Genomic DNA, 23,796 nt, shown 5'->3' with positions numbered 1-23,796 from the left:
AAAATTGGAGGACGACGACGAGGTTGTGTCCACCTTATGTTCAATATCCCAGTGGTTAGAGTACTCAACTAAGTAGAGAGATACCCAGGTTAAAATCCCCTCTCTGGAGCAGAGACTTGAACCTAGGTCTCCCTGCGGAGTTTGTGGTAATATGTGAGCCTAAATGTTTATTCTATTTGTGAGCTCAGCTGTGAGGAGTGAGTGAAAGTTTATAAAATGTCACAATAACTTAGTACTATAAATGTTGATGAGAAAAGATGCCAAAGGGAGACAGACTAAATTGGTCCAATAAGGTCCAAAAAGACCTAATGATATAATTCAAGGACTTTATTAAGATGATATATAAAACAAGAGAAGTGTGGAATTGGAAATCAATAGATCAAAATTGTTGCGTCAGAAATTAGGTCTAACTGGTGAACAAAATATTGAGGGGATTGTTTATTCTGCCCATCAGTCTCCTTGTGGGGTCCTCAAAATGAAGACTTTGGGGGGCAAATCAAGAATAAGTTGTCTGTCTCTACAGCGAGTTTCACCATAATGGCTGCAACTCCCACCATCTCCTGGGACCCCAAGATGTATTATAACATTGTTGGGCCCTTGCCATTCTGAGCCCAAAAGATGTCCTGGACAGCCCAGGAAAGAGACCGGGACCCAGATGATATCTTCATCTCCTCTGGCTTTGGCTAAATCCCACCAGGGATGTGAGACTTGTCATATACACACTTGTTAGTTTCAGAGTAGCAGCCGTGTTAGTCTGTATTCGCAAAAAGAAAAGGAGTACTTGTGGCACCGTAGAGACTAACAAATTTATTAGAGCATAAGCTTTTGTGAACTACAGCTCACTTCATCGGATGAAGTGAACTGTAGCTCACGAAAGCTTATGCTCTAATAAATTTGTTAGTCTCTAAGGTGCTACAAGTAAACTTGTTAGTGTATCATTTTCCTTCCCCACATTATTTTTTCTCTTTCCTATCCTCCTTTTTCCCTTCCGGCAGCCAGGACTGTATGTTTTGCAACAGTTCCATAAGTATGCGATCAGAGGGAGTTAAAAGTAGCACCCTAAATGGTTTGATCCTTGTACAAGTTTGCCAGGTCTTAGAGTGGCTAATAAGATGTGTGTTGTATTGTTTTTCCAGCATTGAGGTTTCAAGTGAGTCAACACCAGTAACAGAAGCTGCTTTGACTTGCTAAGAAACGGGATTGGACTTTAACAATAGCTCCATCCTATCTCAACTAACTTTTTTTCTTTCCCCCCAAAAGAACAGTTATTTAACATCTATGTTTATGTCTACACTGCAATAAAATGCTCATGGCTGGTCCATGTCAGCTGAGTCAGGCTGCAGAGCTATAAAATTACAATGTAGACGTTTGGACATGGGCTGGAGCCTGGGTTCTGAAACCCTTTAAGGGGGAAGGCCCTAGAGAGCCTGAGCCCAAATGTCTACACTGCAATTCTATAGCACTGCAGCCCAAACCCTGAGAGCCCAAGTCAAAACAATTATTAGCAGTATTTTTTTTTAATCTGGCTTCTGTTAGTGACTCTTTAGTTATTATTTGATTACTTCTTAGTGGCTTGGTTATTAGTTTGTGCTCTTGAACCAGTACTTATGGGATAGATGTCTACATCTTAAAGCAACCATTATGGTTGGCCTTAGTGGGCACACTTGCTGGTGGTCTTATTGGAGGCTAAGGGTTGAATGAACGTGGAGACTAAACTAATTTGGACCCCAAGTTTTGATGGTCCCTCAAATTCAGTGTTGAAGATCATTAATGGGGCAGTGGGGAGGAGCTTGCACTGTCAGTAATCATGCTATGTCTGTTAGCCCCTCTGGGCTAAGCAATTATGCAGCTGTGTAATTTACTGCTTTGAGAATTTCTGCAATAGTTCATCAGTGACTGTGTATAAATAATCAAATATACAAATTATTTACAATCTTGCATTTCAAAAGGTAGTAGAAACTTCTATAATAAGCTTAGACCCTTGAGGTTTAACCAAAACTAAGCCACTGGAGATCTCTTGCTTATGCCTAAAGAGCCTTGACCCCTAGAGTCCAAGCAGCTTAGAGATCTTTCTGTATGGGGTCTTTATCCCTCTCTTGTTATGTGCTCCAAGTTGTAAACACAGCTGATGGGAGGAATTCACTTGCATCATTTGGGTGGGTGTTGTGGAGAGCAGGACACTTAAGTCTTTAGTCCTCTATATTGTTCCACAATAGTCCATCTGCTGTTGATGGATCCTTCCTTTAGTACAATTTGCTATATAAAGAAGATTAAATTATTTCAAAACAAAGACATCATGTGAAATGTTTAACTCTGGTGGAACAATCTCTTCTCCTCTTCTTTTGGGTGAAAAATGAAGCAGAAGGTCAGACAGATCTTATACTAGAAAGAAGGATATGGATACACCCCTGAGACACACGGGTGTTTTTCTCCCAGCAGGGACTTCTGATGCTCCATGCACTGGTGGAAAATGCTGGTAGCCCCACACATTCCTCAGCTCTGTCCTTGTCTCCAGGGGTCTCACATTGCCTCACAGATTTCACTAGCCTCAGAGGCTCATTGTGACCCTCCTCATAATCCCTCTCTCTTTAGGGACAAGGGTCACAGTCTACTGAGCCATTTTCATCATAAGTCAGCAAGGGAGGTGAGGAGAAGCTATCCTCCCTTGCAGAGTCTCTGTTATCTCCCAATCTCAGTGATTAATCAGGGGGTACAAAGGGGGGAACCCTCTACTCTGGGCTCCAGCCCAGGGACTCTAATAGTATCAGCTATGGTAGCTGACCTTTTAGAAACATGACATATACAATTCCCTATACTACTTCCCTACAGCAGCCCCCACTTCCTCAAGGTCCACTTTACCCTTACCTCAGGGTCTCCTTCCTTGTGCCGGATTGGTATGTACTGCTCAATCTCTCCAACCGCACAAATTCCTCCCACAGCTCCCAACATCCACACCCACCTGACTAACTGGGAGGCTTTTAACTAATTTCAGCCAGCCCCTGATTGGCTTTAGGTGTCCTAATCAACCTAGCATTCTCCCTGTCTTCTGGAAAGTTCTTAATTGGCCCCCAGGTGTCTTAATTGACCTAAGCAGCTGCCATTTAACTTATCCTGGTACCATGGATTTGTTTAGCCTGAAGCTAATATATCTATCTCCCACAGCTTTTCTATAGCCATCTGGCCTTGCCCCATCACACTGGATTATCCAAATTTCAGATTTCTCAGCATTGTTTTTATTCCCTAAATCTGAGTATTTATAGGAATCAATTTTCCTTTGTCTTATTCTCCAATAATAAGGGGTTTATGTGTTCAGATTTTCAAATAATTGGATTTTACCTGTGTTTACTTGTATTCTCAAAAAGAAAAGGAGTACTTGTGGCACCTTAGAGACTAACAAATTTATTAGAGCATAAGCTTTCGTGAGCTACAGCTCACTTGAAGTGAGCTGTAGCTCACGAAAGCTTATGCTCTAATAAATTTGTTAGTCTCTAAGGTGCCACAAGTACTCCTTTTCTTTTTGCGAATACAGACTAACACGGCTGCTACTCTGGAACCTTGTATTCTCAATTCACTATTTTTTCTTCTTCTACTGCATCTTTTGGTTCTGAGATAGTCATGGTGAAAGACACCTCGGAGATAACTAAAACAGACAACAGATATTGCAAGTGTTCAACTCAATGCCTCCCCTTCTAAAAATTTACATACTACAATTTCTTTTTAAATTTACTTACTGTTTTGGGCAATCTAGTTCATCAGGCACCCATATCCCATGAATCTTTATTGCAAATCCTGTGCCAGTTTCAAGAGATGCAGTCATTTTATTACTGTAAATTTAGCAGAAAGCAGCATCATAAGTGTTCGTCTATGTCTGCAGCGTTAAATCAGATTGCTACTAACATACACAGATGAAGCAGAAATAATCCAGAAAAGCCATGAGAAACTCTCAAATGAATAGCTAAATAATGTATTTGAAAACAATTAGCTTACATCTCTGTAAACCACTTTGTGGAATACTATAGAAAGTTAACAAAGAACTCTGACTAATGAGTATATTTGTGATCATTTAAATATGAATGTTTTTTACCTATAATGGAAGCCATTAAAAATCAACATTCATCCAGTTGCCGTGCTGTGGTGTACAAGAGTGTTTCCCAAAATTCTGAATAGTAAATACCTCCCATATCTCATATACTGTGGGGAAGTAATTGTTCTAAATGTGTTTTCATGATCCACACAGCATTGCCCATTTCTTGCACAAAAGGTTTTGAAATGAATAAGCTTGACAGAATCTTGCCTGCAACAAGATGATATATTTAGTGTTACTTTTGTAATCAACATTGTTAATTTCCTGGTGTCTTTGCCTTTGCATAGTACTATTTATCCAGGAATACTGTATCTCTATTGATTCATGATTGTGTCATTCACAGATATTGGCTGACCTAGAAAATCATGCACTTTTTAAGGATGACTTGGAATGTCAGAAGCTAATTCTGGAAGCTATGAAATACCATCTTTTACCGGAAAGAAGAACTCTAATGCAAAGTCCAAGGACTAAACCTAGAAAATCTACAGTTGGAACACTCTATGCTGTTGGAGGAATGGACAACAACAAAGGTATTAGCTTATTGTTTGTTTGTTTTTTCTTTAAACAGGTTATGCTTTGCAGCTGTGACTATATTTTGTCTGATGGCAAATAATGAAATAATTTTCTATTCAAAAGTTTTGGGGGTCTAATCCAACCAGAAGTAACTTTGCAGGCTATTGGCTTATAGAAATGCCACTAGTTTTCAGAGGCAAAATGTAACTATCAGATAGGGATATTCCCTCTCTAACAGATGTAGAATGATGCATTCCCAAGAACTGAGTCTTGAAATGCACCTAACTTTATTCTATAAATATCACATAAGGTCTGGGAAGTGATGTTTGGGATTCCACTGAGTATTATTTGAGAATTCCTTGCCCTAACACCCTCAAGATAGGTTCCTCCTTTTTAAAAGGTACCACTTACAAATCTTTATTTTCTATTTTTCACTTATGGGGCTAACACAATGTTATCACCATTTTTACAATACTCCATTTTTATGATAAAAGTACTTGTTAATTGAGAAAATAGATTGAAGTTAAGGATTATATTTGCCAGGAATCATTTCATTTAAAGTGGAGAAATTAGAAAGCAATGGAAATTGGAGCAGTCTTTGTGGTGAATATTTTAAGAATATTACTTTCGTACCTTTAAAATTGGTAAAGGAATGAAAGTGATTTAATTATTTTGAAACTAAGGAAATCATTGCACTAAAATGGTGTTACAGAGTCTTATAATGAGACAGGCTTTCTTTGCATTTCTAAAGGCTCACTAACAACAAACCCACAGTATCCTCCTGTCAAGGTTCCTTCCCCACTCTAAACTCTAGGGTACAGATGAGGGGACCTGCATGAAAACCCCCCTAAGCTTATTTTTTACCAGTTTAGGTTAAAACTTCCCCAAGGTACAAACTATTTTACCTTTTGTCCCTGGATTTTATTGCTACTACCACCAAACATCTAACAAAATATAACCAGGAAAGAGCCCACTTGGAAACATCTTTCCCTCCAAGCCCTACACCCCCTTTCCTGGGGAAGGCTTGATAAAAATCCTCATCAATTTGCAGAGATGAACACAGATCCAAACCCTGAGGGAACATCTTTCACTGGAACATCTTTAAATCCCTCCTGGCCAGAGGGAAAAACCTTTCACCTGTGAAGGGTTAAGAAGCTAAAGATAACCTCGCTGGCACCAGACCAAAATGACCAATGAGGAGACCAGATACTTTCAAGGGGGACAAAGGGTTCTCTGTCTGTGGATTTTTTTTTTTTTTGCCAGAAAAAAACATTCAGACCAGGAATGCAGGTCAGAGGGTTAAAGGGTTAATAAGCAATCTAGTTAGAGATGCGTTAGATTCTGTTTTGTTTAAATGGCTGATAAAATAAGTTGTGCTGAATGGAATATATATTCCGGGTTTTGTGTCTTTTTGTAACTTAAGGTTTTGCCTAGAGGGATTCTCTGTGTTTTGAATCTGATTACCCTGTAAGGTATTTACTATCCTGATTTTACAGAGGTGATTCTTTTACTTTTTCTTCAATTAAAATTCTTCTTGTAAGAACCTGATTGCTTTTTCCTTGCTCTTAAGATCCAGGGGTTTGGGTCTGTGTTCACCTATGCAAATTGGTGAGGATTTTTATCAAGCCTTCCCCAGGAAAGGGGTTGTAGGGCTTGGGGGGATTTGGGGGCGGGGAAGACGTTTCCAAGTGGGCTCCTTCCCGGTTATATTTTGTTAGATGCTTGGTGGTGGCAGCAATAAAGTCCAGGGACAAAAGGTAAAATAGTTTGTACCTTGGGGAATTTTTAACCTAAGCTGGTAAAAATAAGCTTAGCGGGTTTTTTCATGCAGGTCCCCTTATCTGTACCCTAGAGCTCAGAGTGAGGAAGGAACCTTGACACCTCCACTTTCATGCCAGCCTTTAGACTAACGTTTCAAACATCAGTTCTAGAATGAAAAGTATTGACTTACAACCAATAAAGAAAAGATAAAATATCTGTCTTTCACAGTTCTCATCTAAACTTCTGGAATGTACATTCACAGTCACAACTGTATATAATGTGAATAAGACCATTCCTTCCATACTGATAAGTCACACTTCCATGGGATTGTATGATAAAATTAATCACACATTATGGCTACTGGTATTCTGTATAGCACTTGAAAATTTTCTGTAAAACCTTTGAAGTATCCAGGTTTTTTTAAATAGCTGCAAAGCTTCTAATTCAATTGAGTTTAGTTTAGTCATATGTAACCTTTCTCCAGTCATATGTAACCCTTCAGAAGCAACAAGAGTCAGGTTCAGCATCTAGGGGTTCTTCTTAAAATTACAAAACAAAAATGGCTTGAGCTCCCACTCAAAAATCTGGAAAAAGTAAATATCTCCCCTCTGTGCCTCTAATAGGCAGTACTTCCCCACTCACACATCCTGAGTATGTATATAATGAAAAGGTTTGTTAAGAGGAGAGGGAGCACAGCATTAATTTGAGAAAACAGCAACAATAACTCAAAAGTAAGGAGACAATAAATAACATGCCTTCCCCACAGTATCTTGGCAGTCCTTTGCCTCAGTTTCCCACCTGCAGTGTGAAAGTCCAATAGATGAATGTCCCTGTAAAATGCCACTCCTCCTTTCCTTCTGCGATACCTCACTCTTGTTGTCCAAAATCAGCAAAGCCCCAGAGTCCAGCAGTGCATTTAGGTAGGTTCACTTCCAGTTCCACATCCAGGTCGTGTTGGTGGTGATGTTTGGACAAATGATGCCTCTGCCATTGCTCACTACTGCCTCTTCTCACCACCACCTCCACTGCTGCTCATCTGTGTCGTTGGTCAAGTCCAGTGCAGTTTGGTTCTACAGCACCATGACCACCTAGGTATTAGTAATCACAGATGTAGGATTTTCTGGGTATGGGGCACCTTTGATGCTGATTCTGTGTCTCTTACCATATTGCAATTAGGTGCAATGCCATGTTCTGAGGTTTTACTACTGAGCTCAGTTCTTAGTGATTTCAGCTCTTAGTGATTTCACTGAGTAATGGGAAGTCTCACTGTTGCTGTCCCCTCTGTGTTATCTTTCACTGGAACACTGTCTCCACACCAGGCCAAAGGCTCAGCTCCCTAGGCAAACATAGCAGTGATCTCAGCTCTGGTGATCTCTGAGAAGGGACAAAAGGTCTCAACTGAGTCTAATCAGTTCTGTCTTTAAATACTGGAGTGAGAGGATCAAATAGCATGTAGAACTCTTAAAAAAGAATCCTCACCATGCACTTGGAACACCTATTCCCACCTCCTCTGACTTTCACTTTGCTACTCCACACTTAGCAAGTGACATTTCAAGTTAGGGTGACTCCTCAATTAGGGCATATTAAGTACAGTTCTATTGCCCTGTAGTCATGCAATAAGGATTGCAATATTTCATTACCCCTGCAGCCAAGACAAATGAATTTTAACCCAAAACAATCAAAGTTGATCAACCTGGCAAAGCAGTTCTATTGATCACCTTAGCAAAGTAGTCCATGCAAATATGGTTTATAGAACCGTGCACAGATACAAAATTTGTATCCGCATCCCATCCATGATCTGCAGACATGGTCCACGGATATGAAGCAGATATCTGCAGATTTGCTGGGCTCTAGATATAAAATCTGGATCCGCATCCATCCGTAATCTACAAACATGGTCCCTGGATATTTGTGGATACGAAGCAGATATCCACAGATTTGTGGGACTCTAATTGCTCTTGAGGTCTTTTTCCCCAATTTATCAATAGATGACAGGAGACAGCTCATTCAGACCACTGGCTTACACATATGGAAAAACATACACACAAAACAATTTTGCCCCTATATATAAAAATACGATCAATAAAGTGCAGATTCACAGACTATGAGTGTGCAACAGATTAGAATTAATCTGGAATTTTTTTTAATATTAAAGCACTGTTGCTAATGAAGCTTGAAAACTTAAAATGGGCCAGACATGTTGATAGTTTGAAAGAAAATAAGTATACATTCTTGTACATCTCCCATGATCTGCGTGGTAATCTTCTGTGGTATGTTACAAGTTTGATATTATGCTAAGGATTCTGATTAGAACTCTGAGGAGATTGGAATATACAGTATAATATATACTAAATTAAAAAAAAATCTGCATCTTCAGCATAGTCTCTGTCAGAGGCTTAAATCTCATCAACAAGTTATGGGTTTTTTCATGCCTCCCATGCCATGATTGTTTGTTACATATGGGGGCCTTTTTAAATTTTAGAGCCAAATTGCAAGTGCGTAGATATGCATAGGGGAACCAATGTACTCTAAGTCATTGGTTATAGAACATATAGCATGCCCAGGCTGTGATCCTCAAAGTGCTTGTCCAAAGTGGAACAGTTTCAACAGGAGACATTGAGGCTAGATTTTGAATGGGGTCTGATCTGGTAGGCATGCTCTTAGTACATCTACTGGGTTGGGCCCCCATAGGCAAGATAGGCCAGGGAACTCTTTTTTTTTACCTGGTTTGTGGATCACATTGGGGCATAAGCAAAAAACAGGGCCTTTGTGCTGTGCTGTTTAATTTATAACATCTTTATTGCTAGGCGTGTGCCGGGGATTAATAATGGCATTGTGCTGTATATGTTATGTTATGACTGGAACAATGGCCTGTGCTGCATATGTTATGCTTGATAAATTTATGCTAGATAAATTAAGTTAAAAAGTGGTTGCCTAAATAAAACAGATTTTGGTCTTGCTTTTTTCCTGCATGTCTGGGACAACAATCATGCTCCTTCTAGAACAGAGTTTCTCTGCTGTGTGGTTTCATCCCCTAAGTAGTTGCTGCAGGATCATGTACAAAAGATATTGTAGGTTTTGATCAAAGAGGGGCAACTATGTGAAAAAAACGTGAGGGAGGGTGGGAGAAGAAAGGGACTGAAAATATCAGAGTCATGTAAGTGCATTAAGGAGTATATTGAAAAGATAGTAAAAAAGCTCAGGAGAGATGTCCTTCTTATCTACTCTGGATATACCTATGTTTGCCCATGTATTTAAGAAAGTTTACATTGAATTACATTGAAATATATATAGCTGTCAGCTATTGATTTGCATTATAAACTTTTCCTTCAGAGAAGCTAGAGAATATAGAAGCTTGAGACATGTTTACAAGTCACAAATTCTTTGAATCCTAATTTATTTCTCCCCTGGAAATGTGTTTCTGAAAATTACAGATTTGGTAGTAGGAAATCAGAGGCAGCTTGAAATGATCTTTTGGAATCTCATCTCTAATTAGGTATTACAAGGTTTGCTTTGATTGTGTGTGTGTGTGTGTGTGTGTGTGTGTTTATATATATAAAGGAACTGCAGGATGTAAATCCACAGCAAATTTACTATGTTGATATTGATAGTTTCTCACAACAAGTGTTTTTTCTGGGCAATTCAGAATGTATGTTGATTTTTTTGTCATGAGACATTTAAGGTAAAACCTGTGTCTGTTTAGCTATCATAGTGCTTATTGAAGATTTTCTCACTGCTGGAAATTTATCTAATTCTTAGATAACTATTTGGTTATAAATAACTATTTGGTGTGGTGGGATGGCATGAAGCCCAGATAAGGTACAACTGAGTATCTGTTGGTTTGCTGTACAAACCTGTTTGTTTTGTGTTTATGACTACATAAAAGAACATTCAGAAAAAGGGGGAAAAAAGTGGAAGTGGCATCAAGGCATGTAAATGTGAGAGAAGGTTGTGTGTTTTGAACAACTGCTGGGAATTCATAAAGTGACTCTTAACCTTTCATCCTTATGATGATGCTATCAATGTATTTTCACCCATCAAAGGTTTATGTGTGGAAGTCATACGATCTTTTCTTCCACTTTGCTCATGAAAGTATTTGAATAGAATATGCACTGCTTGTTCACAAAGATGTATTTTACAATACCAATATGCGATATAACCGCATTTGCTCCAACCCCTCAGACAGAGACAAACACCTACAAGATCTCTATCATGCATTCCTACAACTACAATACCCACCTGCTGAAGTGAAGAAACAGATTGACAGAGCCAGAAGAGTACCCAGAAGTCACCTACTACAGGACAGGCCCAACAAAGAAAACAACAGAACGCCACTAGCCATCACCTTCAGCCCCCAACTAAAACCTCTCCAACGCATCATCAAGGATCTACAACCTATCCTGAAGGACGAGCCATCGCTCTCTCAGATCTTGGGAGACAGACCAGTCCTTGCTTACAGACAGCCCCCCCAATCTGAAGCAAATACTCACCAGCAAGCACACACCACACAACAGAACCACTAACCCAGGAACCTATCCTTGCACAAAGCCCGTTGCCAACTCTGTCCACATATCTATTCAGGGGATACCATCATAGGGCCTAATCACATCAGCCACACTATCAGAGGCTCGTTCACCTGCGCATCTACCAATGTGATATATGCCATCATGTGCCAGCAATGCCCCCTCTGCCATGTACATTGGCCAAACTGGACAGTCTCTACGTAAAAGAATGAATGGACACAAATCAGACGTCAAGAATTATAACATTCAAAAACCAGTTGGAGAACACTTCAATCTCTCTGGTCACTCGATCACAGACCTAAGAGTGGCTATACTTCAACAAAAAGCTTCAAAAACAGACTCCAACGAGAGACTGCTGAATTGGAATTAATTTGCAAACTGGATACAATTAACTTAGGCTTGAATAGAGGACTGGGAATGGATGAGTCATTACACAAAGTAAAACTATTTCCCCATGGTATTTCTCCCTCCCACCCCACCCCCCACTGTTCCTCTGATATTCTTGTTAACTGCTGGAATTAGCCTACCTGCTTGTCACCATGAAAGGTTTTCCTCCTTTCCCCCCCCTGCTGTTGGTGATGGCTTATCTTAAGTGATCACCACCTTACAGTGTGTATGATAAACCCATTGTTTCATGTTCTCTGTGTGTGTGTATATAAATCTCTCCTCTGTTTTTTCCACCAAATGCATCCGATGAAGTGAGCTGTAGCTCACGAAAGCTTATGCTCTAATAAATTTGTTAGTCTCTAAGGTGCCACAAGTACTCCTTTTCTTTTTGCGAATACAGACTAACACGGCTGCTACTCTGAAACAATACCAACTGTTGTTTTCCTCCAGAAATGAAACTCTTAAGTGGAAGAATTAGATGTGCTAAGCAAGGTAGGAATTCAGTAGCTTGTGCATAAGGAAGGAGGTTGATGCTAGATATTATGAAAGGTTACATAATACATCATATAACAATAGTGTAGTGTAATAAGACACTATTTTGAAATCTCTGCTGCAATTATTTTCTTCCTGATAAGAACAGACATTAAACCCTATCAGCAAGTTACTGGTATCATGACTTAAACAATAAACCAGTATTCCTATGGCATAGAAATAGCTTTACAAAATCAATAGGAGCAAATGTATTGTATTGTAAATGTTTAGCTCTCTATAGGTTTCAGAGTAGCAACCGTGTTAGTCTGTATTCGCAAAAAGAAAAGGAGTATGTGTGGAACCTTAGAGACTAACAAATTTATTTGAGCATAAGCTTTCGTGAGTTACAGCTCACTTCATCGGATGCATTCGGTGGAAAATACAGTGGGGAGATTTATATACACACACAGAGAACATGAAACAATGGGTTTTATCATACACACTGTAAGGAGAGTGATCACTTAAGATGAGCCATCACCAGCAGCACGGGGGGGAAAGGAGGAAAACCTTTCATGGTGACAAGCAAGGTAGGCTATTTCCAGCAGTTAACAAGAACATCTGAGGAACAGTGGAGCGTGGGGTGGGGGGGAGAAATAACATGGGGAAATAGTTTTACATTGTGTAATGACTCATCCATTCCCAGTCTCTATTCAAGCCTAAGTTAATTGTATCTAGTTTGCAAATTAATTCCAATTCATCTGTCTCTGGTTGAAGGTTTTTTGTTGAAGGTTAGCCACCCTCAGGTCTGTAATTGAGTAACCGGAGAGATTGAAGTGTTCTCCAACTGGTTTTTGAATGTTATAATTCTTGACATCTGATTTGTGTTCATTTATTCTTTTACGTAGAGACTGTCCAGTTTGACCAATCTACATGGCAGAGGGGCATTGCTGGCACATGATGGTATATATCACCTTGGCAGATGCGCAGGTGAACGAGCCTCTGATAGTGTGGCTGATGTGATTAGGCCCTATGATGGTATCCCCTGAATAGATATGTGGATAGAGTTGGCAACGGGCTTTGTTGCAAGGATAGGTTCCTGTGTTAGTGGTTCTGTTGTGTGGTGTGTTGGTGCTGGTGAGTATTTGCTTCAGGTTGGGGGGCTGTCTGTAAGCAAGGACTAGCCTGTCTCCCAAGTTCTGTGAGAGTGATGGGTCATCCTTCAGGATAGTTTGTAGATCCTTGATGATGCGTTGGAGAGGTTTTAGTTGGGGGCTGAAGGTGATGACTAGTGGAGTTCTGTTATTTTCTTTATTGGGCCTGTCCTGTAGTAGGTGACTTCTAGGTATTCTTCTGGCTCTGTCAATCTGCTTCTTCACTTCAGCAGGTGGGTATTGTAGTTGTAAGAATGCATGATAGAGATCTTGTAAGTGTTTGTCTCTGTCTGAGGGGTTGGAACAAATGCGGTTATATCGTAGAGCTTGGCTGTAGACAATTAATTTGTAAACTGGATATAATTAACTTAGGCTTGAATAGAGACTGGGAATGGATGAGTCATTACACAAAGTAAAACTATTTCCGCATGTTATTCCCCCCCCCACCACTGTTCCTCAGATGTTCTTGTTAACTGCTGGAAATAGCCTACCTTGCTACACACACACAGAGAACACAGTGATCACTTAAGATGAGCTATCACCAGCAGCAGGGGGGGTCACTCGATCCATTGTCTACAGCCAAGCGCTACGATATAACCGCATTTGCTCCAACCCCTCAGACAGAGACAAACACCTACAAGATCTCTATCATGCATTCCTACAATACCCACCTGCTGAAGTGAAGAAACAGATTGACAGAGCCAGAAGAGTACCCAGAAGTCACCTACTACAGGACAGGCCCAACAAAGAAAACAACAGAACACCACTAGCCATCATCTTCAGCCCCCAACTAAAACCTCTCCAACGCATCATCAAGGATCTACAACCTATCCTGAAGGACGACCCATCACTCTCATAGATCTTGGGAGACAGACCAGTCCTTGCTTACAGACAGCCCCCCAATCTGAAGCAAATACTCACCAGCAAGCACACACCACACAACAGAACCCTAACCCAGGAACCTATCCTTGCAACAAAGCCCGTTGCCAACTCTGTCCACATATCTATCAGGGGATACCATCATAGGGCCTAATCACATCAGCCACACTATCAGAGGCTCGTTCACCTGCGCATCTACCAATGTGATATATGCCATCATGTGCCAGCAATGCCCCTCTGCCCTGTACATTGACCAAACTGGACAGTCTCTACGTAAAAGAATGAATGGACACAAATCAGACGTCAAGAATTATAACATTCAAAACCAATTGGAGTACACTTCATCTCTCTGGTCACTCGATCACAGACCTAAGAGTGGCTATACTTCAACAAAAAAGCTTCAAAAACAGACTCAACGAGAGGACTGTTGAATTGGAATTAATTTGCAAACTGGATACAATTAACTTAGGCTTGAATAGAGCTGGGAATGGATGAGTCATTACACAAAGTAAACTATTTCCCCATGGTATTTCTCACCCCCACCCCACCCCCCACTGTTCCTCTGATATTCTTGTTAAACTGCTGGAATTAGCCTACCTTGCTTGTCACCATGAAAGGTTTTCCTCCTCCCCCCCCCCCCCGCTGCTGGTGATGGCTTATCTTAAGTGATCACTCTCCTTACAGGTGTATGATAAACCCATTGTTCATGTTCTCTGTGTGTGTGTGTGTGTATATAAATCTCTCCTCTGCTTTTTCCACCAAATGCATCCGATGAAGTGAGCTGTAGCTCACGAAAGCTTATGCTCTAATAAATTTGTTAGTCTCTAAGGTGCCACGGGTATTCCTTTTCTTTTTGCGAATACAGACTAACACGGCTGCTACTCTGAAACCTGTCAATCAAGAAACACTCCAATAAAGATCAGACAGGTTAATAATGGAGAGAGAGAAAAGTTGATCTACTGAAACAATGATTTTGAATTTATCTATTCATTTAAACTAGTGATCAAACATATCAAAACTATCAACAAAACTATCAACAAAATTACTTTTTGATGAGCAAGCATATAAAATACATTATCAATGTGCATCAACCTAAGCTAGAAAAAAAGAGTTCTTCCATTACGAACTGTATCAGACAAATATAAAAGTCTTGGTATCAGGTCTGAAGATACCAAACAGGAGAAACTTTATGCTTTTAGGCTGAAATCCTGAGGTCCTCAATCACTTTGTACTCAGATCTTACTTAGCAAATTCCCATAGGCAGTATTCTGCCTTTTCTATCACACTTTTAAATTATTAATCCCTTTTCAATTTAAGGTATATTTTCCTCTGAAATAATGTTACAGTTGTATTATCTGGCATGACATCATAAGGATTTTATCATTCTCTGAGATTTCAAGTTCTTTAAAAAGGCAGTGTTTTGAATTTTTCTATATATGGAACCCATACTATACTTTTCATTCAGCCCTTACTTATTTTGACCTTGTAACCTTTTTTTTTGTTCCCATATAGACAAACTTTGTAAATCATTCTGCAACAAATATTGGTCATACTACTCCTGGTAGTCCTTTTGAAGTCTGCTGGGACTGCTTGTCTAACTACAGTTTCTTGTTTGCAGGACTGGATCTTATGTCCTTTTGTGTCCTCCTTCTGAATTGCCTCATAAGATCACACCTTGAAAATCTATTTCCTTTATATTTATTTCAGTTGGAGTTTGCCTGAAAAAAATGTATAAGGACCCCCAAGATCTTGTTCATAGTGATCATCACAAACCACTCCGTCATCATATACAGAAAACAGTTTGATGGATAATCATCATTTCCCATAATTTGAGTGTTTGCTATCACAAAGGAAAATTCTAGCTCTCATCTTAACTCTTCATTTCACATTTTTTTTTGTTGAAAATGCAGAGGATGCAGTCATTAAGTAGGTACTTGTAAAAGCGTACATTGGTGGATATCTTGTATGTAAAATTTGAATGAATAGTGCTTATATTAACATAATATGCTTATAGTGAAGCCTGCCCTAAGAACCACATCCAGTAGGCATATCCTTTCTTAAGCTATCAGTTTTAAAATATCTTTAAGGGTCCCAGCACAATTTAGTTCAAAGTCTAGTTACAGACCGTCTCTCCAATGTGACCTCCTATTTTTGGTCTTTATAGAAAGACAGACTTTTACTGTTGTCAGGGTTCCCTCCCCACTCTAAACTCTGGGGTACAGATGTGGGGACCCGCATGAAAAAATGCCTAAGCTTATTTTTACCAGCTTAGGTTAAAAACTTTCCCAAGGCACAAATTTTGCCTTTGTCCCTTGAACAGTATGCTGCCACCACCAGTGATTTAGACAAAGAACAGGGAAAGGACCACTTGGAGTTTCTATTTCCCCAAAATATCCCCTGAAGTTCTTACACCCCCTTTCTTGGGGAGGACTGAGAATAAACAAGATGAGCATAAAGTAGCCTTGGATTTTAAGACCCCCAAAACCCAATCAGATTCTTAAAAAACAGAACTTTATTAGAAGAACAAAAAAAGATAAGAGAACAACTCGTAAGATCAGAATGGAAGATAATCTTACAGGCAGCCAGATTCAAAACATACAGAATCCCTCTGGGCAAAACCTTAAGTTACAAAAAGACACAAAAACAGGAATACACATTTCCTCCAGCACAGCGAATTTCACAAGCCAAAACAAAGAAAACCTAACGCATTTTCTAGCTAGATTACTTACTAACTTTACAGGAGTTGGAGGGCTTGCATTCTTGATCTGCTCCCGGCAAAGGTATCACACAGACAGACAAAAGCCTTCCCCCCACCTCCAGATTTGAAAGTATCTTGTCCCCTCATTGGTCAGTTTGGGTCAGGTGCCAGCCAGGTTACCTGAGCTTCTTAATCTTAACCCTTTACAGGTAAAATGACTTTGCCTCTGGCCAGGAGGGATTTTATAATACTGTATACAGAAAGGTGGTTACCCTTCCTTTTATATTTATGACAACTATGCATTATTTATTTAGTTCCACTTATTACTGAGGCCTTCCTCTCAAAGACTAAATCTTCAGTATGATAAGATATTGTAACAAGCTTCTGAATGGAAAGAATCGGAACGCTTACTTCTATTCATGCTGTTGCATGAGCCAATGTGTACATCAACTCCTGGCTAGGGATGGTTTAGTTATAGACTGTCTTCATCATATATTGTTTGTTAAGTGTCATTACATTACTTTGTGAATAATTAGAAAATTTTGGAGCATTTTGTTTTATCTTTTAAAAAAAAAACCTGTTGTCATAAACACAACTGACTATAAAGATCTCAAAAGTTTGGGGGCCGAAAATGGCTTGTAAGAAGGAATGAACCAGTTGTTCTAGATGTGGACAAGAATAGTCCTTGAGAGTTAGATTGTGAAATCTAATCCCACTGTTTTTTATGCTTCATATTGCTGTAGCTGTTAAGTTGTTTATTACAACTACATAAGTTGTTTATTACTTCAACTGTTACAGCAGTATAAGTTAACCTTTCTTTAATTTTAGACATATTTCAAAAAAATATATTTCTTGAGGAGAAATAGAAGGTTGTAATGCATTTGAATGAATGCAAAATTGATATGCTTTAATTCCCTGAAAATGCCAATAATTTACCACAATTTTATGTAGTGAATGTTCAGAAAAGTGTTGTGAGATCAATAATGCCTTTGCTAAATATCACGTTTTTAAACTGTAAGAGAAGATCTCACTGCTCTATAGGTCAATGATAAAGTGCCTAGTCACAAAGATATTGTGTCAGTTTAGCGCAAACAAAAGGAGGATTGGAGAAAAAAGAAGTTCGTTGAACTGCATCTCTCACCTTTCATATAAATGTTTGTTTTGAATGATTTAGAACTCATGTAAGGCACACTGTACACAGAAGAATGAATATTGTCTAATTGTAATGCATTTTAATCTCCTTTAGGTTCATTCTTGTGTGGCTGCTTTTCCATTCAGTCATGATGGTTGTCTTTCTTGCATGAAGTGGTTATTGATTTGACCTTTCTTTAATATTTGTATTGAATGTCTGCTTCTGATTCTAGCAGGATTGTTGTCTAGTGATTAGAGCAGAGCTCTGGAACACAGAACTCCTGGGTCCAGCCTTTGGCAGTGATTTAGGCAAGTCCCCTATCCCTTCTGCACCCTAATCTATCTATAAAGTAATTGTAATCATATTGCATTAGCCTTGCAACCATTCTTCTCTAACAAGCACTTCGAGATCCTCAAATGTAAAGTATTATACACATTCAAATTACTGGTAGTAGTTATACACAACATGAAAAATAAAATAAAATTTAAAAAGTCTTAATTTTCCCAAATCTGCTTTCTAGACATCTAATTCCCTTGTTCTGATGTATTCTTTAAACCCAGGGTGAGGCTCTGAAAGGCCAAAAGATTTATCTGCTACCACCTGCCCTCAGTGTGAGGAAGCCTTTTCTCTGCCTGCTGAGGATGAGTTCTCTGATTCCACCGGCCACAAGCAACACTAGCACTCCTCTCTCAGCCTACACAGGCTCCGCTGTCCCTCTGCAAGTTAGCAATAAGCATATTCCAACACTCATGAGAATCGCCATACTGAGTCAGACCAATGGTGCATCTAGCCAGTGGCAGATGCTTCAGAGGGCATTAACAGCACAGGACAATTATCGACTTACCCATCCCCTGTCATCTAGTTCCATCTTGTGATACACAGAGGTTTAGGGACACCTGGAGCATGAAGTTGCATTCCTGACAATCTTGGTTAATAGCCAATGATGGACCTATCCTCCGTGATCTTATCCAATTTTTTTTTAACCCAGCTGTATATATGGCCTTCACAACATCCCATGGCAATGAGCTCCACAGGTTGACTGTGTGTGTGGTATGTGAAGAAGTACTTCCTTTTGTTTGATTTACACCTGCTGCTTTAGAATTTAATTGGATAACTCCTGGTTTTTGTGATATGTGAAGGGGTAAATAACACTTCTTGATTCACTTTTTCCACACCATTCATGATTTTATAGACCTCTATCATATTCCCCCTTAGTCATCTCTTTTCAAGAACGCAGTGTCCAGTCTGTTAATCTCTCGTTATAAGAAAAATGTTCCATACCTCAAATCATTTTTGTTGCCCCCTCTGTATCTTTTCCAATTCTAATATATCTTTTTTTTTGGAGATGAGGCAAGTAGAACTAAAGGCAGTGTTCAAGGTGTGGCTGTACCATGGCTTTATATAGTGCCATTATGATACCAATGAGATGGGTTTCTTTGGTATTTTCCCTCCTACAAATATGTTAAATTTAATTATGTCATGGTCACTATTACTGAGCAGTTCAGCTATATTCATCTCCTGATCCTGTGCTCCATTTAGGACTAAATTAAGAAATGCCTCACCCCTTGTGGTTACCAGGACTAGCTGCTCCAAGAAGCAGTCATTAATAATGATGTCTAGAAAATTTACATCTGCATCCTGTCCTGAGGTGATAGGTACCCAGGAAATAAGGGCATAGTTGAAATCCCCTGTTAGTATTGAGTTTTCTGTGTCTGTAGCCTCTCTAATCTCCATGAGCATTTCACAGTCGCCATCACCATGCTGGTCAGGTGGTCAGTAGTATATTCCGACTGCTATACTCTTGATATTCAAGCATATAACTGGTACAGTTTGATTCATTTAAGATTTGTACTACATTTGACTCTTTCTTTTATTACATTTGACTCTATGCTTTCTTTTACATACCACACTACTTGCCCCCCAGTGCTATGTACTCTGTCATTCCTATATATTTTGTAATCTGATATTATTATGTCCCATTGATTGATTATAATAATTCCATCAAGTTTCTGACATATGTTATATAAATATCATCATTTAATACCAGGCACTCAAGTTTACCCATCTTAATATTTAGACTTGTAGCATTTGTATACAATCAACTTATAAAATGTGACAATATTTAGTTGTCTGCTTTTATGTGATGCAATTGAATGGGGCTCTTTTTCTTTTGACTGCCTCTTCAGTTCCTACATGTACTTTATTATCTTTTATCCTTTCTTCTTTATTGGATATAGTAAATAATATACCTTTAATATATCTTTCCCTAAAGGGTGTCTTCATCAGAACTATGTGCTCCTCCACACTTGTCACCGTTTCCCCAGCTCTTAGTTTAAAAACTCCTGTACATTCAAAACCCCTGGGATTCCCCCTGTAATGACCAATTGCTGATCCACTGGAATTCACAAATCTGCTACTATCTCTGGATCACCACTCCATTTAATACATGTCACTTAGATATGCATACTGTGAAACCAAGTACAATTTTATTTAACAGAAGGTATAGATTACATGATAAGTATTGGAAACAAATTGTTATATTACATGTAAAATAAAATAATAACAAGGACTCTAGAACCTAGACTTACTTAACTTGTTATTGTCATGTCTGATAGTATTGCTCACCAAGTAGTCTGTTATCCATTTTCCATGAAACAAGCTCTCAATTTATCTCCTTAGTGAACGATGAAGGGTGTCTTTTGGTACTCTTAGATATATCAGGACAGTTCCTTATTCTTTTTGATAAACAGAACACCCCCTGCTGATTGTTTTTCCCTGTGGCCTCCCTCTTTCTTTGACTTTGAAAGGATAAGTGAAATAGAGTGGTGGTTCTCTAAAAGCTGTAGTTTAAAGGCAGAACCCAACTCATCTATGAAGAACTCCAGTTAAAGCAGATATAAATGTATCTGCTTGTTAAGATTCAAATGTCAGCTTTTTTTATAGAAACTGAGAGAGTTACTTTCAAAAGCCTTAGAATATCTGTTGTATGAAAGTATAATTTCATTCTTTTTCATATTTGTCCAAGAAATATAATTCATCTAATTCATGAGATTCCACTTGGAACCATTAAATATTATTTGGTTGGGGGTTTTTTGTTTGTTTTTTGTTTTGCTAGTAATATTATGTTTTATTTGATGTACTCTATTATATGACATTCTAATTAAGCCTTAGAATAGCTCAAGCATATATGTATGTTTTATTTTATTTGGCTGGCAAGACGATGTTCAGTAGAGATTAATCACAATTAATGATACAATATTGGTGCCATTATTGCACAATGAGGTAGATCTTGCTTAATTACTTCACCAAAGGAATATGAAATACACTTGTTAATGACTGATGAGTTAATTAAATGTATAAATTACTTTAAAATCCCCTTCTCATTTAGTTCCCTATGACTATTAACATTATTACTGGCTTCTTTTCACTCATATGAGTTTTAATATGTTCTCGAACATTCACTCTCATAGCCCATTTAGCAGTTACAGTACAGTACTTTCATTAAAATGTGGCTTTCTGAACAAAAAATGCCAACTTGTAATGCCTGCTGGTAGTTTCTTAAAGCCTATTTTACATTTCACTTCTGGTAACTTTTCAGTTTTATAGTTAACCTCTGAAAGTACTATTTCTGTCACTTTTTCAAATGGAGCAGGTGACCTGGAATAGTAAAGGGTATGTTTCCTTCAAATGTAAACTTAGAAAAGTCGCTACTGTAGTTATAACAAGCTTAGTGTCTGGTTTCCTTTATGTCTGTTGTCTATCTGCCCACCAGAAAAGCTCTTTATATGGGTTTCAGAAGCCTTCATAATGCAGTCTATAAAGAAAATAGATTTTTAGCAGGGGAGAGGGAATCACAAAAAGGAAGAAGTTTGAACATTTAGTAATAGAATTTTATTTTGTATTTATTTATCTATGATGCCCCAGATAATATTTTCAGGAACAAATTTATATCTAATCAAGGAGACTACTACTACTAAAACCCATATTACAGTATAGGCTCACTTAATAATAATTAAGTGATAATAATAATAATCTCAGATATTATAATAAGATAATTAAATTGTTGGAAAATGTTGGGGAGGGGACTTAATTTAATCCATGGGGAACTTACATTGAATTGATACAAAGAATTTTCACACTAGATCTATTTTTATTTTCCTGAATTAATTAGTGCTGCTGAGGCAGAGCTTCTTGCAAGAGAGCTGGAACAATTTGTTTAGTGGGGATGCTGAGAGCCCCCCCACCATACTGTAAATCCTGTATATGATGGAAACCACTTCAAGCCTCAGGTGCAACAGCACCCCTTGTTCCACCACCACCTATGGCTCCCTGTAAGAATGCTTAGGCAACTATTTTGTCGATAGGCAAAGACTGACTAGCATACCCATGTGGTGCCTATAAATCTCTATAAATCCTTGCCTGGACTTCCCAGTTATGGAATAGACGGCTGGTGCTTACTACACTATAGACTGGCTTCTCTAGTCAAAGGCAGTCCAAATTCCCAGGGGATTCAACAAAATGATTGGAATATTACTGAAAATGTGCTAGTTGAGAGTTTTAGAAATCGCAGCATCAGTGGTGGCCATCTTCTTTTAATATTTTTCTCAATGGTAGTTTTGCCTAGGTAGGGACTACAGGATAAGGCACAATGTAAAGTGAACTGGTATAATCTGCTAATATTAGAAAATTGAATACTTGCAAACAAAAAAAACCCAATCTCTCACACACCACAAAATAGCATGTGACTCCACATGCTCACTCACATGTAACATGTACATTTTACAAGGCTATATAAGATATTGTAGCACTATCTCATAGTTTCTGAAATCATGTTGGTTGCTGGGAACCAAATTTCCCCTTAGGAAGTTTCGCTTTGTTTGTTTTCACCCAACAAGGTGAAGCCCAGTTGTATATAGGTTTTGTATACTTTTTGAAACATTTCACAAAGGAAGTCCTTACCATTAAGTTAAAGAAGAGAATAGTGAACTCCTAACATATTTACTGTATACCTTTTTCTCCCTTTACAAACAAATACTCCTGGATATCTACTTCAATAATCCAGTTCAATCACTTTTTTTCCCCTTCAATAGACTTGTTTTCACTTTTACATGTAATGTTTCAGATCACTAGATCAAGGTCATCAGCTTGCACCTACACACAGCAACATCTCTAAATCTTGAACAAAATGGCCAGCGTACATGTCCACAACAACTTCAGCTATAGCAGAATCAGCAGAAGTCATTATGGACAAAAATAATAGAGAGATCCTGTAGCAATAAACTTCATTTTCTTTTGTTCCTACCTTTCTCTGTTATTTTAAATGCTGAGGTCATTCTAGCAATACTTGGATAGACTGGTATAAGGAGGATATTCACACTGAAGAAATGGAGGAAATTCCTACAGACTTCTATCTGTATCAGAAGTGAGAAAGATTAATCTTTCACTAGTAAAATATTATATATTTCATATATAATAATATGTTATCTATCTAGAGAGAATTGTATCCAGCACTAACACAACAGTTTTTAACTATGCTAAGAAATTCTACAAAGTAGGGAAGAGTTCTGTACCCCGTGGAACTGCAGGCAGAAATTAAGTAGTCAAAATGTAATTATTTGAGTTGGAATTTTTACATGACATCAGGATTAATGCCTCTACACTCAGGAAACTCCTTCAGAATCATTAATGCTCCTAAGTGTCAGGGCTTTGGGTTTAGATGTCATCACAGGAACACACTCCTATTTAAAACCGTTCTGGGATATCTGCAGTATCTTTAGGATTTCTTAGAGATTTCCTATCAAAGACAGGCCCAGCTTAGCTTGTGAGATCCAGCAGGATCATAGCATAAAGTGGCATTGCTGGAGATTCTGTCTAAAAGACTAAGACATCACATTCTCAACAGAAATGGGATTCCTTTTTACAGCTGTGCCAAGATGAACACTAGTCCTTTTTTGCATTATGTAAATATGTTGTCTATACTAAATTGTAGGAATGTGTGTATTTTTTCGAGGTGGGGGTTGATAGCTTGAACATATATGTTAAGTGCTTGGCACATTTGATTGTATAACTGCATTATCTTAGTTTAATCTGGTGACAATTATTAGTTCCCAGACTAACAGATTACTCAAATATATAAGATTATCCTTCCAAATATTGTGTAATTGATCCTTTTTTTCTCATTCCAGAGCTCTATATAC

General features: G+C 38.5%; 1 protein-coding gene across 1 annotated transcript in view; it reads left to right on the top strand.

Annotated features, from left to right (window-relative positions):
* Window positions 1–23,796, top strand: part of KLHL1 (kelch like family member 1) — a 447,831-nt gene that overhangs the window by 307,555 nt on the left and 116,480 nt on the right. The window contains exon 6 of the mRNA XM_038387225.2: window positions 4,428–4,614. Within this exon, the coding sequence (XP_038243153.1) occupies window positions 4,428–4,614 (187 nt within the window). The remainder of the gene's footprint in view (window positions 1–4,427; window positions 4,615–23,796) is intronic.

Source organism: Dermochelys coriacea, chromosome 1 (assembly GCF_009764565.3).
Source record: "Dermochelys coriacea isolate rDerCor1 chromosome 1, rDerCor1.pri.v4, whole genome shotgun sequence".
Classification (NCBI taxonomy): Eukaryota; Metazoa; Chordata; order Testudines; family Dermochelyidae; genus Dermochelys; species Dermochelys coriacea.
The sequence above is the reverse complement of the archived record's forward strand: the minus strand, read 5'-3'. Positions and strand labels throughout refer to the sequence as shown.